The sequence below is a fragment of the Neocloeon triangulifer genome, unplaced genomic scaffold, assembly GCF_031216515.1.
Source record: "Neocloeon triangulifer isolate White Clay Creek 2 clone unplaced genomic scaffold, ASM3121651v1 ptg000015l, whole genome shotgun sequence".
Classification (NCBI taxonomy): Eukaryota; Metazoa; Arthropoda; class Insecta; order Ephemeroptera; family Baetidae; genus Neocloeon; species Neocloeon triangulifer.
In genome coordinates this window covers 3,761,376-3,777,575 of record NW_026775557.1, presented here as the reverse complement: position 1 = coordinate 3,777,575, position 16,200 = coordinate 3,761,376, and the positions used below count along the sequence as shown (strand labels likewise).

The 16,200-nt window shown below is 37.5% G+C and overlaps 1 protein-coding gene across 4 annotated transcripts in view; it reads right to left on the bottom strand.

Annotated features, from left to right (window-relative positions):
- The window catches only part of LOC132202425 (pseudouridylate synthase RPUSD2-like), a 205,461-nt gene that overhangs the window by 155,137 nt on the left and 34,124 nt on the right, over window positions 1-16,200 (bottom strand). The window contains exon 1 of one of the 4 annotated variants that reach the window (XM_059629337.1): window positions 10,814-11,259. The exons of the other annotated variants lie outside the window; for them this stretch is intronic. Coding sequence (XP_059485320.1) covers window positions 10,814-11,131 — 318 coding nt within the window. The 5' untranslated portion in view covers window positions 11,132-11,259. Of the gene's footprint in view, window positions 1-10,813; window positions 11,260-16,200 lie in introns of those variants that run through there. 4 annotated transcript variants of the gene reach the window in all.

Here is a 16,200-nt window from a genome sequence, read left to right as displayed (position 1 = left end):
TTGTAAGAAAGCATTTTTTTTTTCAAATGTAAAATTTCACCAATTTTCATAAATAGCCCATTTTAAACATCTTTACATTCAAAAAGCGGAGAACATAATTTTTTATTCAAAATAATATTCAAAAATATAGTTGGCTTTTGCTACCTTTTTTCAGTTTTTTCAAATGAAAAAATCAGCTATGTAGGCACCTATTTCACTCAATAAAATTCATTTATATTTCCCAAGCCTGTTCATAATTTAAAACATTTCAAAACTCTCTATTTTCTTGCGAGTTGAATCTCATATCTGATAGAAAATAACTGTTGCATGTTTTGGGCACAACTAATGGGTTTTTGCATAAATTTGTCCGTTTGTTTGCGTGGCAGACACAAAGTAGACTTTAAATTCTGCACTGTCGCATTCACGCCAGCAATTAACGGTCTCAAGAAGAGTTTTTAATGAGGCGTAATTTGCGATTGTGTAACTCGGTAAAATTACTGCCGTGACTTTAATTCGGCCACCACCGCACGCTTCTGGCACAACCGCTTTGTGAGTTTAAACGAATCAAACGATTAATTAACAGAAATGAAGTTAATTATCACCCGTCGGCACCAAAGATCAAAGCAGCTTTGATTTTCACGACCTCCTCAAGGCATCGCAAAATCCGATCTGGTTTTCCCAAAACTTCCACTCGCAGGAGGCAATTTCGCGAATGGGGACGTAAAAGTGAGTATGCGGCGGTCGTAAAAAGTTGCGTATGAAAAGAAAAACTACGCACACACCTTTGAGATGCAACGCAATCAACAAAGAGCTTTTGAAGAAAACCAGCATCGTGGAAACAAATGAGCCTGGGATGCAAAACGAGCCGAGCGGGTGGGCGGGCGGTCGGCGTGGGAGATGAGAAACAGCCCCGTGCTTTCATTGCACAAGTTGCTCGCAAGCATCAGTTTACTCTCTCGCCGGTCGTGAATAATTACATGTGTATATGTTGGAGTGCAAAGTGAAAAGGAGCCTCTTCCACAGACGCGTAATTACTCGGTCTTCTTCTTTGAGGGCCAAATTATTTTATGCGCGCAGACTTAATGAAAGCGCAAGTCTAGTGTCTAAATATTGAGCAGCTGCCTCTCTTTTCTCGTCGATAAACACGCGCTGCTGTAAGAACAACACCAGAGTCTTCTTCCCAGGCTGTGGGTGGATTTGTTCAGCACCGAAACTAATTTGCATCAGAGCTAGCTGCACAATCTGCGATTCCGCCTGAAAGCCTTTTCTCCGTTTCGTTTTGAAATGTCACTTTGTAAGGAATACATTTGTTGGTACGAATGTAGATTCAAATTATCTCTTCAATGGCTTCAATGTACTTATTAATTCAAACGAAATATCAAGCTGGATGAAATTATAACATTTTCTGTTATGATAAGGTAAAGGAAATTGTATTGAATAAAATTTTCTTCCAAAAAATGAATGTTTTAAATAAGTATACAAATAAAAAACCAATATCAAAATAAAAAAATTTCTTGATTAGTCAATTCCTTTTTTTAACAATTATATTTTTTCTGTTAGGACATTTTCAATTCTTAATTTTAGGGCATTTCTTTAGGTCATTTTCAGCAGGAAATAAAATTATCATTAGGACATTGTGAGGCACCCCTGATAAAATGATGTGACTTCAAGCAAAATAAATTTAAGTTAAACCATTAAGGATAAAATATTGAACAAAAAATTAAGAATTTATTTGAGTGCAGTGAAAGAGACATTCTTGCAATATAGAAAAGAGAATTATTGTCTTCGTTGAAAATTTATTATTCATTATTATTAATATTATATTTTAATGCATGATCTTTCTTGAAATTCTTCAGATCTCATTGAATCTGCAATAAACAAGACCATAATCGCAAAACAAGTGCAAAAAATCCAATTACTTTCATAGACACAGAACCCATTGTAAGACGCATAAAAATGACAACAGCAGCCGCAAAGAGCAACAACCGACCCTTGCAGATCAAATTTATCTCCTTTTCTAATTCACCCCTTTCGAGTGCTTGTAGAAATACGTTGCCTCGGCTTGGTCATTGTTGGCTTTTGCGCAGAGACTCTTCTCCTCGCAGAGTGGATCGAACGTGAAAGGTTCGTTTGGTTTCATCTGCTGGAACAACAGGCGGCTGCACCACCGTCGTCCAAATATTTGCACTTTCAACTGCACAATTGTGCTGCAATAATTGCCGCCACGTGCAACCTTTAATTATTGCAATTAAGCGGTCACAGACACTGCTGTGTATAAAGTGTGCTTTTAACTTTGAACTTATTTTTTTTTTCTGGACAAACGAAAGAGCTACTGTGCCTCTCCTTCAAAGAACGAGCCACTCTTTGCACTTTCAAACACCATCAAAAGGGAAAAAATAATAAAGTGTGCTCTCAATTCGAGCCGCGAGGGTCGAAGTTGGACACAACCGACCAGAGGGTTCGGAGCATATTTTGATCACAGGACGCTCAAATAACGTAAGTTCAAAGACAAGTTTTTCCCCGTTTTTCCTCAATTATTTTCTGGCTTGGGGAAAAATTGCAGATAATTCTTATTGGTTAAACAAGGGAATTTTTCTAATGAAATATGTTGACTTGGGTGAAAATGGAGATGAATAATTGTTTTAACTTAAAATTATTAACGTGCTATTTGCTGGGTATTTTTTTTTTAATGAAAATAGGTGACATAATAATAAAAGTCTTAAATTATTATACGATTTTATCTCAAAAAGGGTTGATATTCACTCAAATGATTAGTTGAAATATGTTGAATAGGGTGATTTTCCAGCAAACAGGTATTTTTGGTGAATCTAATAGATTAATTTGTATGATAAAAGTTTGTCCGTATTAGTACATTTAATTGTCAGATCAATTCAAAAGATATATAGCAAAGGTACTGAAAAAATAGTGTTGAAGGGTGTTTTCGTCAAACAGAGTACAATTTCAACTTTTTGTATTAATTTATGGAATAATTAATAATGGATGAGCCTTAGGCCCTTGTCAAAATATCAACAATACTGAAAAAAATACTGATGAGGCGCTTTTGTCAAATAAAGGTCTACTTTTCAGCTTTTTAATATTATTAGATTCTGCCAAATTCATATATAAAATGCATTTTTAGAAGAAACCTCACACAAGCAACGAATTAAATCGCGATTATTCGCAATTTCCTTCTCTCTCTCGTTCCAATCGGCGACTATATCTGCAAGAGTGATGCGCGAAAAGCCATTAATTGTGCCTAGAATCGGTGGAAAATGGTGCGAACCAGCAGCGGCACATGATAAATATCAAATCAGAATGATGAATGGCCGCCGGCAAAAGAGCGAGATCGAGCGAAAAAACTTATTTCCATTCGCTCAGAGAGAAAGAGACACACACACATGTCGCCCGCCATTCCGCCGGCACTCGCGCTTTTTTCCCTGTCGCTCCTTCCTTCGCACCAATTTGCAAGATGAAATATTAAGTGGAGGGCAATTAAAATCCATTAGCGCCGGCAAACTGCCGCTGCTTAATGGCTCCATCAATATTTCAGCACCGTGTTTAATACTTCGGTCGCAAAATCCACTCCGAAGAATTTGCCAGTGACAAATTTGGCGCTTCCCGGATTACTTTGCATTGTTCCAATTCAAATTGTGTCAATTCCAGTGGGGGACAGTTTAACATTGAAAGTAAAATCTCTGATCAAAAGAAAAATCCTAAACCAAACAATATTTTACGTTGAATGCGTAAATTAATAGCCTGTTAAATTAAACTCATGTGTAAATTTATATTATAAAAAAAATTAAAATTAAAAATGAATTGTTTTCAACAATTGAATGTGAAGGATCAAACAATGTGGTGCAACAATTTAGAAAAATAAACAACAATAATGATATTTTTTCACCTTTTCTAAATACTTTTCTAGAAAAGTTTTTGTTAATCAAAAATAACATTTATATTTATAGAAATTTCGCAACTGGGATTTTTTTATGTGTACAGAATCTAATTTAGGCTGAAATTAGGGTTTATTTATGCCCGTTTTGGGCTTTTGTGTCGTTTTACACTTCCCTCCGGACACGCGGGAAAGTGATCGAATTAATGCGTTGTTCCGCACTTCATAAATTAGCCGTATTTCGGGGTGACATCCTCTGTGCCGCCGAGCCCGCGCTGCAAAACACATACATACAATGCCCGCGGCGTGCATCGTGCAAATTTATGGCCGGCCAGGAAGACGAGTCTAAATGGAATATGCGCGGGGCGAATTCGGTGCCGCCGACTGAAATATGTTTGCGGAACCGGCTCATTCCGGAAGCATATTTTCGCCAATATCATCCGCAAACTATTGAATTCGGATAGCTCTCCGTTTGTTTGGTTTATAGTTTTGCGTGCGCACTACTTTCCTTGCTGACGCAGTAGATTAATGGCGTGTTTCCGGAAGTGTTTATTAATTTGCATAACAAATCACTCTATAATCTTTACTACGATGAATGCATGAAAGTTCTTATTGACTTGAGGATAAAATATAATTTCTGGGAACATTTCATTGTAATATGCAGAGAAAATGAATTAATCATTTGATTCCAAGCAGAATAAAATAAATATTTTGGCGTGCTCTCTTTCAATGAAGGCTTTATTCTGCTAAATTGATTTCAACAATTAATGTGGGCAAATATAAATAAAAATAATAAATATAAATTTCCTTAGCAATGAGAAGTCAAACTATTATTTTTAATTGATGGAATATTAAATTCTCATTGACATTTCAATAGTATATTTTAAGTTAAAAAAGGTACTTGTAATTTCAAATTTTTATTTAAATTAAAAAAAGTTTGCAATGAATAAATTTATTTTTCCCAAGCGATGAAATTAAAACAGTTTTAATTGTGTTACTAGATTATTCATAGCCTCCCATATGTAGCACAGTCGACAAATTTTGTTAATTAAAAAGCAATCATGAGCCGGCATTAATGAAGCAGCTATTCAGGCCAGCGATAATTTAATTCTGGTGGAATAAGCTCTTTCGCAGGGAAGAGAATTCGCATAATCATAACTCCATCCGTTTAATGTGGTTGCACACAAGAATGTGTGCTCAAGAGCAAAGGAACAAACGAAATAAACACAAAGCGGTACAATCGCAGCAAATATTGCGATTATTTGCACAGACAAAAGCGTGCACAGAGAGACGCAGTCGGACAGATGGACAAAGCGAATTAATGTGCTCTGGTATTTTCCTCATATGAAATAGGAGATCGCTTTGATGCAAATTGATCTACGAGTATCAGACTGTGAAATTGAATTTAGTGATGAAAATCCTCTGAAATTATTTTGAGCAGGTGATTTAAGAAGAAAAAAATTGTTTTTGTTTTAATTAAAAGGGGATTCTTTCTATTAGAATACTTCTTCAAATTCACTACTCATAACCTTAAACCTTTTTTTAAAAAATTTTTGTATCAACCGTGAAGAATAAATAATAAAAATAACCTGCTTTGGAGATGAAAATTGTAGAATTTCGTTAAATAAACGCCACGCTGGTAATAAATTTGTTCTAATCAATATTTTTGTACAGAGTACACGACGGTTGGCAGTAAGTCACGCTGAAATTTCGACGGTCAGTGCTGCTCATTAGTTATGTGCAGTCGTTCATCAAAGTTGTGTGTCACAGTGACAACGCAAATCAAAGCTCATTGGAACATTGCTGTGCGCGACGCGTACAACCAAAATGGCCAACGCTAAATTTATACACATAATCATTAGCATGACAATGGTGTATGACAGTTTTTTTTTGTACATGTTTTTCTTGCTTAAATACATTCCAATTTAAATATAATTATTGGAAACACATTTGTATATTTTCAAAAATTTTAAAAAAGCGTCCAATTGAAATATACATCAATTACAAAAATTCATTCTATTCAGATTTCACAAAAAGAATTAATGAACTATTATTTTAAAAATAAAATTTCAGTAGATTTCAAAAAAAAAATCAGCCACAATTTCAGCATTCCTTAAAGTTATGTTGTCACCACTAATTAAATGGCAAATTATTGCGGCGCGATTCATTCAATAAGTCGGGTCGGGAGATTGAGTGAAGCCGCACTATTTCAAAGGGGAGCAAACTTTGTCGTGTCGAGCAAGGTGACTTTCGACCGGCGGCGCGATAATTAAACCGGAATATTATTAATTATCGCTCGGCGGTAATGGCGGGGTGACATGTCGTATCTGCGTGATAATTTCCAACGCGACTCCCGAGCATTGTTCCCGCTGCCGATTGTTGTTGTCGTCTCTGCTAATTATTATTACTATCGCCCGGGGAGCGAATGGAAATCGCTGGTGGCTGCGAATCCCTCCAAAGAGGCTCCGAGAGTGTTCCCTTCCCTGCCCTGCGAACCCTCCGGCTGATAATAAACTCGGATTTAATAAAAAGCGCGCATCATGCCCTCCTTTCTCTACAGCTTATTGCGTCGCTTGTTTACCATTTTTCCCTTCCTGCCAGACGCGTGGGCGCATTTGGAGCGGAAAAATTATATTTTTTGCCCCAATGCGAGGACCAAACTGTAAATATTTTTGACAAATTTACTCTTTCTGGGCGTGGACCAATGTTTTCCCTTCAGACACCAGAAAAAGGGAGCATTGAACCACAAGGTTTGAGAGCACTTCTGTTAAAAAATAGCTTACAATTGACGAATTTTGTTTACTGATTCCTTTTAAGTTTTGGATATTTGTAACGGTTAATTACTAAATACAATCAGTCGCAATACAAACATGATGCCTGTTTAAAATGCCCCAGCATTGTGCAATAGAATAAAAATTTAAAAATTGCATATTTTTTTTAAATTGCCAATTATTTGTTCAAGCTTGTTTTGAAAAATGGATAGTAACCATTTTCGTTGCAATTTTTATAATATAAATGAACGTAATTAACCATTTGTAGTTTGTAGAAGGAAGAGGGATTAGTAATCTATATTTATAATATTATGTTATTTAATATGTTATGTCCAATTCTAAATTCTCAAAGATCAAATTCCTTTACAATAAATTCATTTGAACGTAAATGAACGGATAGAAATAATAATAAATAAATATTTTGGTATTTTCAGGTTGAAAAAATCACAAAAATGTCCAGAAATGTACTGTGTGATTGATTATAAGAGTAATAATGGTTTAAACATCTTAATTTAAAATTTAAATGTACAATATATTATATAAATATGATAAAAATTAATTGCAGCTAATAATTAATAATATAATAATTGTGAATAAAAAAGTTTTATTTTGTCTTTATTGTTTCAAATCACTTTTAAATGTGCTAGTAATAAACTAAACCATCACTTTGTTTGTTCCACTTTCTTATTTTTTATCCTGACTCTTCCATCACTATTATTTCTAGCCTTCCACTCGTAGTGAGTATAAATATTCATTGGAGCCCAAGATGTTAAGGTCCCTATTTTAAAAAGCAATATCCGAGAACCATTCTCGTGGTCGATCACCTGGTGGGAGGCAAACGCCCATTTCATTCTGATAAGCACGACGACCTGGCAAACAAAGTTTAAGAAAATTGAATTCTGAAAAAGGGGCTCGAGTAAAATTCAAGCGACGTCTTCGGAGCGAAAAGCCCGCTGATCCGGCAAGCGTCGTCTTATTGACCGAAAAAGAAGAAGGCTGCCTTAAAGAGATTCTCGCCTCGTGCATTCTTTATTCGCAGAGGCCCCGCCGGCATTTGCATGCACCTTTCACTCGGCCCGTGCAATTCGTGCATTATTCAGCACCGGCGGCGCGCGCGCGAAAAGCTCGAGGTGTGCGCCGCGTCCGATACAATTTGGTCCGCACCACGTCTCTCTTCCCTTTCTCTCCTCGGCCGCAACAAAGTTTCCTTTCGCCTTTAAAATATGCATCGCGCCTCCCAGCAAGAGCGAAATAATAACGCCGAGTGTTTCTTATCCGGCTAAGCTCTTAATTTGATGGAAAATTCGGCGCCGGCAAAGTTTCGCTTGCGGTCGACTCGTGTTTTTGCTGATAAATTTATTGCTCGAGCGAAGGGAATCCGGCTTTGTTCTGTTCATGATTTAGGGTGAAATGAGAGGGAAACTTTTGAAATCTTTCAGCTCTTTTTGTGTAATGAAATTCCTTTTTCAGTCCAATGCCCATTTCAATCAGAAATTCTTAAGAAGAAAGATTTACTTTATCAAAATCCCACTTACATTTGCTGCTAAAAATAATGTGAAACACAAATTCTGGCCTATTGATGGAAAAATTACTGGAATTAAAGAAGAAAAAGTTAAAACTTTGTAAGAAAATTAAGTTTTTGCTAGTTGATTTGGGAAGGCAAAACCGTCAGTTTCGAAATCCAGTAATAGGTTGTGCAAACGCGAAAACACAACTAAATACACAGCAAACAAAAGCGCCAGAAGAAAAGTCAATAAGCGGCGGTGATATCAGCTGCGGCAAACATTCGCTCTCAAATAAACTCACTTGAAAAAAGGCTGTCTTGCCCCAATGCAGAAGGTTTTTGCAGTGTTTTGATATTCCAACATAAAGCAATTAAATTAGCAGCAACAAACCAAACTTTTTATCAAAATACCGTGCGTATTCATTCTGCAAACAGCGACCCTCTTCTTTTTTTCGCAGAAAGGAAATTCAACTTCATTAATAATAACAGGGTTCACGATAAAAAAGAAACATAATCTTTTTGCCCTCCTTAGTTTAAGCAACGAAAAATTAATTGTTGTTGGTGGCCAGAAGATGACGAAAAAAGCGTGTTAGAGAACACAACTTTGCCAGAGAAGATTTTTTTCCTTGTTATCTACCCGACGGCAATTATGTTTTAGAATCGCGCACGCATTTGCTGAGTTGGTTTTTGTTAGGGTAAAAAAGACGCACTTCTTTCGTTTCAAAGCTTGTGTTCAACATTCTTATGTGAAAAAAAATCTTCCTAAACCACTTACAATTATGAAGAATGAAAACAAGCATATTTTACTCTTCTCATTCTGTAGAGGTTGTATTAAAACGAAATTACTAAATAAAAGAACAAAATATTCTGAAACCAAATGTTTAATGAATCAATATAATTATTCTTTTTTTTGCGAATAAATTTAAATATGAGACACAAGTAAAGATTTTAACGATATAAAACTTAGAAGAAATAAAATGGTTAATTGATTAATTTAACACAAATTATTGCCTTCAATTCGAGAATATTTTTAACAAAATTATGTATTAACTTTTAATAATTCATAAAACTATTTGATCGAACAATAATTTTTCTACGTAAATTGATTAGCCAAGTCACACTAATGTAATTTTGCTCAACTACGGCCACTAATGAGTGTTAAGCTCTCTCTCGTGCTGACAAAAATCAATTTGCGTCAAAAGCATCGATCGACCCGAACGGTCTGGCTAGTGTCTGTGTTTTGCATCTAGAATCAAAGTTGCGTAATTCTTTGGTGCGCATACGAACATCTTCTCCTCGGCCTCGCCTCATCAGGCATGCAAAAGTTTGCCGCCGACACAAAGCAAGCAGCTTGGAACTTTGCGTGCTAAATCAGCATAGCTAGTGCAATTTTATGCCACACTTTCGCAGCTAGCCAGGGAAAGCAGGTTGAAAACTAACATGACGCGATTGCAAAAGTTTGCCCATTAGCAGTGCGCAGCACTTTTCTTTTTCAGCGCACGGGCTGTTTGCTTCGTTAATTTCGCGGATCGAATGCAGTTTCCTCTGCAGCTGTTTAATTTGCTACGATTTTTCCTCTCTCTTTGAGAATTCTATTTTGAGTGCAAAAAGGTTCGTATTTGCATTTAATCATGTTTGCTTTGAATTTAGATGTGGGCTGCAGTCTATTTTATTCAAAGCCCCCTCCTTTTCGAGAGCACTTTGATGCTCTTTTGACAAAGGGTGGGATTTTCCGAGAAAATCTGCCTGCGAGAGAACAGAGTATTTTTTTAATCCGATCGACCGGCCGATAGCAACTTTTTACGTGCGACTTTTCATAACTTTGCGATCTGATAAGGTGCGGGGCTAATTAGGTCGCTGTAATACGAAATGTTTAGCGTTCAAATGACGCTTTTTAGGATCAGGTCGTCACGCGTGTGTTTACAAAAATCCGTCACGCCTGCTGTAAATATTATTTCACGACTGAGCCTTGGCGCGATGACTGGCGTTTTAATTGATTTCACGTTGTCCGCTGTGGATTTTAAAAAGTATTATGCCCAACGGGCTCGTGTTGAATATTGGACACCGCGGTTTATTTCGAGCTCGGCATCGAAAGTTGTAAAATGCAATGGTCCATTAATTGATTTCAATGTTTGATAAATTTTGAGTATTGACAAATGAATTCAATTAGAAAAAGGTCAGAGTTGTTTATTTCTATCTTCAGCACCACTTTTTAATTAATTAAACGTTAATTCTCCGGGTTGAATTTTGAATAATATATCCGTCAAATAAGTGAAAAAGTTAAATTAACAGAAATCTCGTTTTCTTCTTTATATTTTCTAGAGAATCATTTTTATCTTGTTGCCTTTAAAAATTTTTAGACTAATATTTTTTTCTAACTTTTAGCAATCGCATTTCGAGTGGCCATCAAAAAACACTGATTTATCTTCAGAAGCGAAAACGTCAGAGCATAAGAGTTTGGACGTTGTGTCGGCACATTTCCAGGAAACATTGACCATCGCACAAACGGCGCCGTCAACAGCAACCGTTCGTCAGACTGCCTCTGAAAAATTGAAGGGCCGACTGACCGCTGCAGCCGAGCAGACGTCAAAACAAGATAGATAAAATCGTTCCCAAAACGGCCGCGCACATAAAAAATAGATCGAGAAAGGAAGGAGAAGCGAAACGGACCTGTTTAGTGGGTTGGCGAAGGGCGCCGTTGGCGGCGACGAAGCCCCGAAGCACGGCCAGCGGGCCCACGTGCCCGACGGCGTGGTTCTGCTGCAGGGCCGGGTGGTGCGCGGCCGGGTGGTGGTGGTGGTGGTGCACCATGTGGTGCAGGGCCGGATGCACGCCGGCCGCTGCGGCGGCGGCCGCGGCCGCCGGGTGGAGGCCCGGGGGCGGGCCCGTGGGGATGGCGATGTGCGTCTGGGCCGGCATGGCCACCACCTTGTGCAAGGGGTACCAGGCGGGCAGCAGCCAGCCGGGGGGATGCACGGGGTGCTGCATTGTGGCGAGAACGAGGTGCTCGAAAAACGACAGAGTCTGAGTCAAGAACTGCGAAACGGGCTCTTCAGCGGCGAGACTGGGCGCTCATGTCCGGCTCTGCGGACGACTGCTGCTGCACTAACGAGTCGCACGAGGCCGGAGTGGCGAATGGGGAGCGACGGAGGCGCTGCCGCCACGCGCACCACCGCACGGTGCCGCGAGTCATGCGCACCGCCGGTGGAAAGGGTTAGTCGGCTCAGAGAGGGTGCCTTTTTCGCACCTAGTGCTGCTCATTGCCCTTCTTTCCACTATTCAGTTATATTTTTTCTCTTTTTACTTCAATTAAATACTATCAGTTCAGTCCTTGATCTCAATTAATTTTCTTAAGTTAAATCGAAATTAATAAACATTTTCTTATTCTAAAGGAAGAAAAATACAAGAATTTCATATAATTATATATTATGGTTTTACGAATAATTTGTGCGAATTTGTGTATTACTATCTTATTTTTGAATAAATTTAATATATATTTACAAATTCTTAATAGTTTGAAATTTGAAAAATAATATCAATTCAAATTAAAATGATTCACTTTGTCTATGTTCAAAAGATAAAACAAGAACAAACATTAATTAAGCCAAATATAATAGAATCTAAAATCGCAAAGAAATATAACTTTAAATAATTGAGAAAATATTTATTTGGGCTAATGAATCAATCAGTTCTGTTTATTAGGAAATCGCTTCAAGAAATCTAAATTTAAGAATTGAAAATTGTTAAAAATAATTTTTTTTTATTTAGCTTTTGTCATAAGTGAGATATGTTTGCAATAAAATAAAAATTTCTGAATAATTTTAAATGCGGTAATTTAAAACCACCACATAAGTTGTAATTGAGGAACTATACACATGAATAATTTAGTATCACCATTGAATAGCAACAAAGAGTACAATATGCGCATTTTTTTGTCTTTTAAATGTTTCAATTGTCTAGCACACAAAGAAATTCAAATAACCCCTTTTTTACTGTCAAACAAAAACACAGACGTGACGTTTTCCCTTGAAATAAATTTCTTTGCTCTTTTTCGACGATTTCATCCCTTTCAAGTGAGGATAATCCCCTCTTTCGCACCGAACCTTTTACAAAACTTTGGTAAAATACTCATAATGTCTCTTTGGAAGAAGTTTCTCTTCAAAACCGTTTTCAATAATTCCCAATCTGCAGCTGCTTTGGCTTGAAACGTAGAATTCATTTGCACAGACTGCATCAAAGTAAAATCGAGAAGGGCGAACTTGATGAAGTTCCAAAGAAGTATATCAATTTGCATCAAAGAAAAGGGAGAGCCAGAATCAAATGCAAATCGGCCTTGGGGAAAATAATGAGTTTTCTGTTTCAACTCGCAGCGAAAAATGAAAGAATCAGAAAAAGCATCCATTCTGCAGCTCTGGTCACTGCTGTAAATTGGATTAATTTTCTTTTAATCCGGGTGGGCCCACGATGCGATTAGGCAGAGCCGTAATACCGCGTAACGAGGAGTAATGCCCCTGCGAAGCGGCGCGTAGGCAACGCGGCGGTCGCCTCGGCCGGTCCGGCTGCATAAGCGTCCGACCGAGAGCGGATTTAAAGATGCAACCGCACCAGGTCGGCTCTCCGTCAGTCAAATAATCCATTTTCGCCGGAAAGTTCAAAGAGCAGCTCGCGTTTTGCATGTCGGTCACGTTTTTGGCGCAGAACACCTTCGCCGCGCTCGGTCAACTGGATTCCGGATTAATTAGACGCGCTTTATTGGACAGCTGAGGGGCCCGAGACAACGGACTGGGGCTTGCAAATCATTTCCATATTCCATGTCAATGTGACGCAGGAGATCTGGGATTTGGAGCTCACCATCGACACACGTGCTGGGCATGTCAATATTGTCAATGCTCCATCTTGATCCGGCTTTAAAATTCATTGTGTTGTTTAGATTTTAAATTTTTTTCAAAACTATTAATTCAAATAAGAAATTTCAAAAAATGCTTTTCATAATTCTTGTAAGAATGCTCAAATAAAAAGTACTTATAATAAGTAAAAAAATTTCAATTATTATTCTTCTTTGTTCATAATTGAACTATTTGAAAACCAAGAGATTGTATTTTAAATTAATTTAAAAAACAATCAGTGTTTCTTCTGGTCAAGTTATTGTGTTATCTCATTTATTTTTACGTTAAATGCATTTATAAGAAACATAAACATGTTATGAATTTAATTTTGTTTTCCCGTCTTTTTGAACATAAATTTGTAAATTTTTTATATGTGTGATTTCCTGATGACAAGGGAACATAATTTTTCCTTCATTTCCTAATTTTTTTTAAGCTATTAGTTCCAAAAGTTCCAACAGAGTTCTTACTCTACCTTTCCCTTTTTTACAAACTTTTATTATTATATTGGCAGTTGGTATTATATTATTATGTTTTATTCCCTTTTTTAAAAATTCAATTAACAATGAGAAAACCTTGCAGGAACCTCAAGATCCGCAAGAATAATGACGCTATTATACCAGCCGGTGGAATAAACTCTTGTGCACCGCCCGCGAAATGTGCGCGTAATGCATTCGCAGGTGAGCCTTTCGTGCTTTCCATTAGAAATCCCCTTTTCACAAAGCTCTTTTCTGTCCCATTACGCGTCGGAACCACCTCGAGCTGACGGACTTTTTCCCCGGATCAAAAATATACCTGAAAAAAGGCTCACGAAAAAGGAGAATCACTCCATTACCAGGCGAGAAAAATTCTCTTACGTGCGAGCAGCAGGTTCGAGTCGACAGGGCAAATTGGCAGCGAACGCCATTTTTTCCGACAGGCCACTCTCCGAGACGGTCCCTCACGTGCTCGCAAAAAAAGATGGAACACGTCGCGGCCGCGCGTGCTGCGTTGGGCCTCTTCGCGGCGAATATAATTAGGGAAGGATTTATGGCGGACGCACAATGCACCCTCTCTCGACTTAATACTTCATTATTACCAAGGAAAATCGGCTAAGTGCGGTCGGCATGGAGAACGGGTTGAGCGCGCCAGAGAAAGCAAATTGCGTTAGCTCTCCGCACGAGATGAGTCTAATTTTAATGGGCCTGGCCCTGTCTATTACCAACTCAAATTGGAGGCGATCTTCAAACTCCCATCAAGGTATGTTACGTGCCTTTGTTTGTTTTGGGACCCTTTCAACAAGGAAAAAGGAAGATTGCCTTTTCAGCCATCAAAATGTGCATTTGAATGGTTCAATTGTGATAAAGGAATCAGAGCAAAAGGAATGAGGAAAAACTGTTTTCATTTAATAAGCATCATTCCTAGAATTTTCTGGTAATATTGCAATTGTGTTATCTCTCAAATAAAAAGCCTTTTCCATTTATGATATCTGATTATAACTGAATTCAAAAGCAAAATTTCTCTTGAAATCTGTACTTTCTTTATGAACCTATGGCCCTACAAAATTTTTTGATAATAAACCATTTAAATACATACAAAACACAATCATTGATTATAATTATACTAACGTAAAAATTGCATAAATTTTATATGTCAACTTGAAAGATTATAATTTATTTAAACCAACTAAAAGCTTGTAAAAAAGTGTTTAAAAATTATTGTAAGACAAAGTCTCGCCAGCTTGTGTGTTTTATTGTTGGTGCAGAAGACCCAATAATAATAATAATAATTGGTATAACTGTTTGATATTTTAATTATTTTTCAGAACAATCTTATTTATATCACTCAATGTTATATATTAATTATTAATGTAAACTATTCTTAGGCATATCATTTTTGATGGATATTTTCATCAAATTTTTAGATCACATTGTTTGTATTCAAAAGTTGAAAACAATTTATTTAAAAAAGGAATTGTTGGACAAAACCGTACCACCACTAGCAAGAATTTCGCTAAAATTTCTGAGATCAAAAAGACCCCATCCGCAGCAGTAAGCCTCGGTTGAGTAAGTTTTTGTTCCGTTCTTATCGTAGGTCATGTTATGATATTAATTATTACATCCCAGCATTATTCGCAAACCCCACGAATGCCTGAACAAATAATGTCGCTGCTCCGAGGCACAGATTGAAATAGCAAACCACATTATTCTGCACGTGATCCTAATTATTTTCGCGAGCCGATTCGCGCGGCAATATCAGCGAAGCAGAGACGCCGCTGAACTCATTTGAATATTCTAATAATAATCGAGCGAACATGCAGGATTTGCATTCGCCTGGGGATGACGTCACCTGCAACGATGGAAGTTGCTCGCCGAGCGAGTGATTGCATAGACAACAAATATATTAACTCTCGCGAAGATCTACCGCACCACCTTGCACGAAGCAGGTTTCCTCCTGTTTGCATCAAGTAGATGTGAAATTTGAGCTCCAGAGAATTGTTGTATCAAAGTTGATAGCCTCCAGTGCAGTATAATTTTGTTTGATTTGTAAAAGGTCAAACAAGTTTTTGTTGACAATTGCATGCAACTTTGTATTGACACTATTTGCGACTTAATAAACTAATAAGCAGTGTAAGGTGAATAAAAATTATATTAAATTTATTAATGAAATAAATTATTTTTCAATCATACGGCTGATAATTTATAATTTTGAAGAATTCATAAAATAATTATGTAATTATGATCACTAGAATGATTCAAAATTAACTTTTGTGTCAGTTTTTTTACCCCTCTTCTGTTCATTCTATTGAACACTGGACCGAAACGTTTTATTAACTCTCCAGCTGCTTCGGAAAACATCCTTTGATCCTCCTTTATCAAAATAAAGTACGGTTTCGGGTTGTTCAATCTTTGAAAACAACCCTCGGGGTAGAAAAGTAATCGGCCTAATGCATCACACATCAGCGCAGAGAGACCTGCTGTGGCCAATAAGTGTGCCACCGCGTGTTTTCCTCTTCGACGCAGTCACTCAGGTCCATAAATATTTTGCCTCTGTTATTTATAGAGAGGGTCCGCCTCCGTCTCTTTTATTGTCTCTCCGACCGAAGCGTCCAACCGCCCTTGCGTTTAATTAAATCAAACGTGACACAAACGCCCGCCGATAATGGTCTCTTTGTCGGGTGGGTCGAGGTGCATT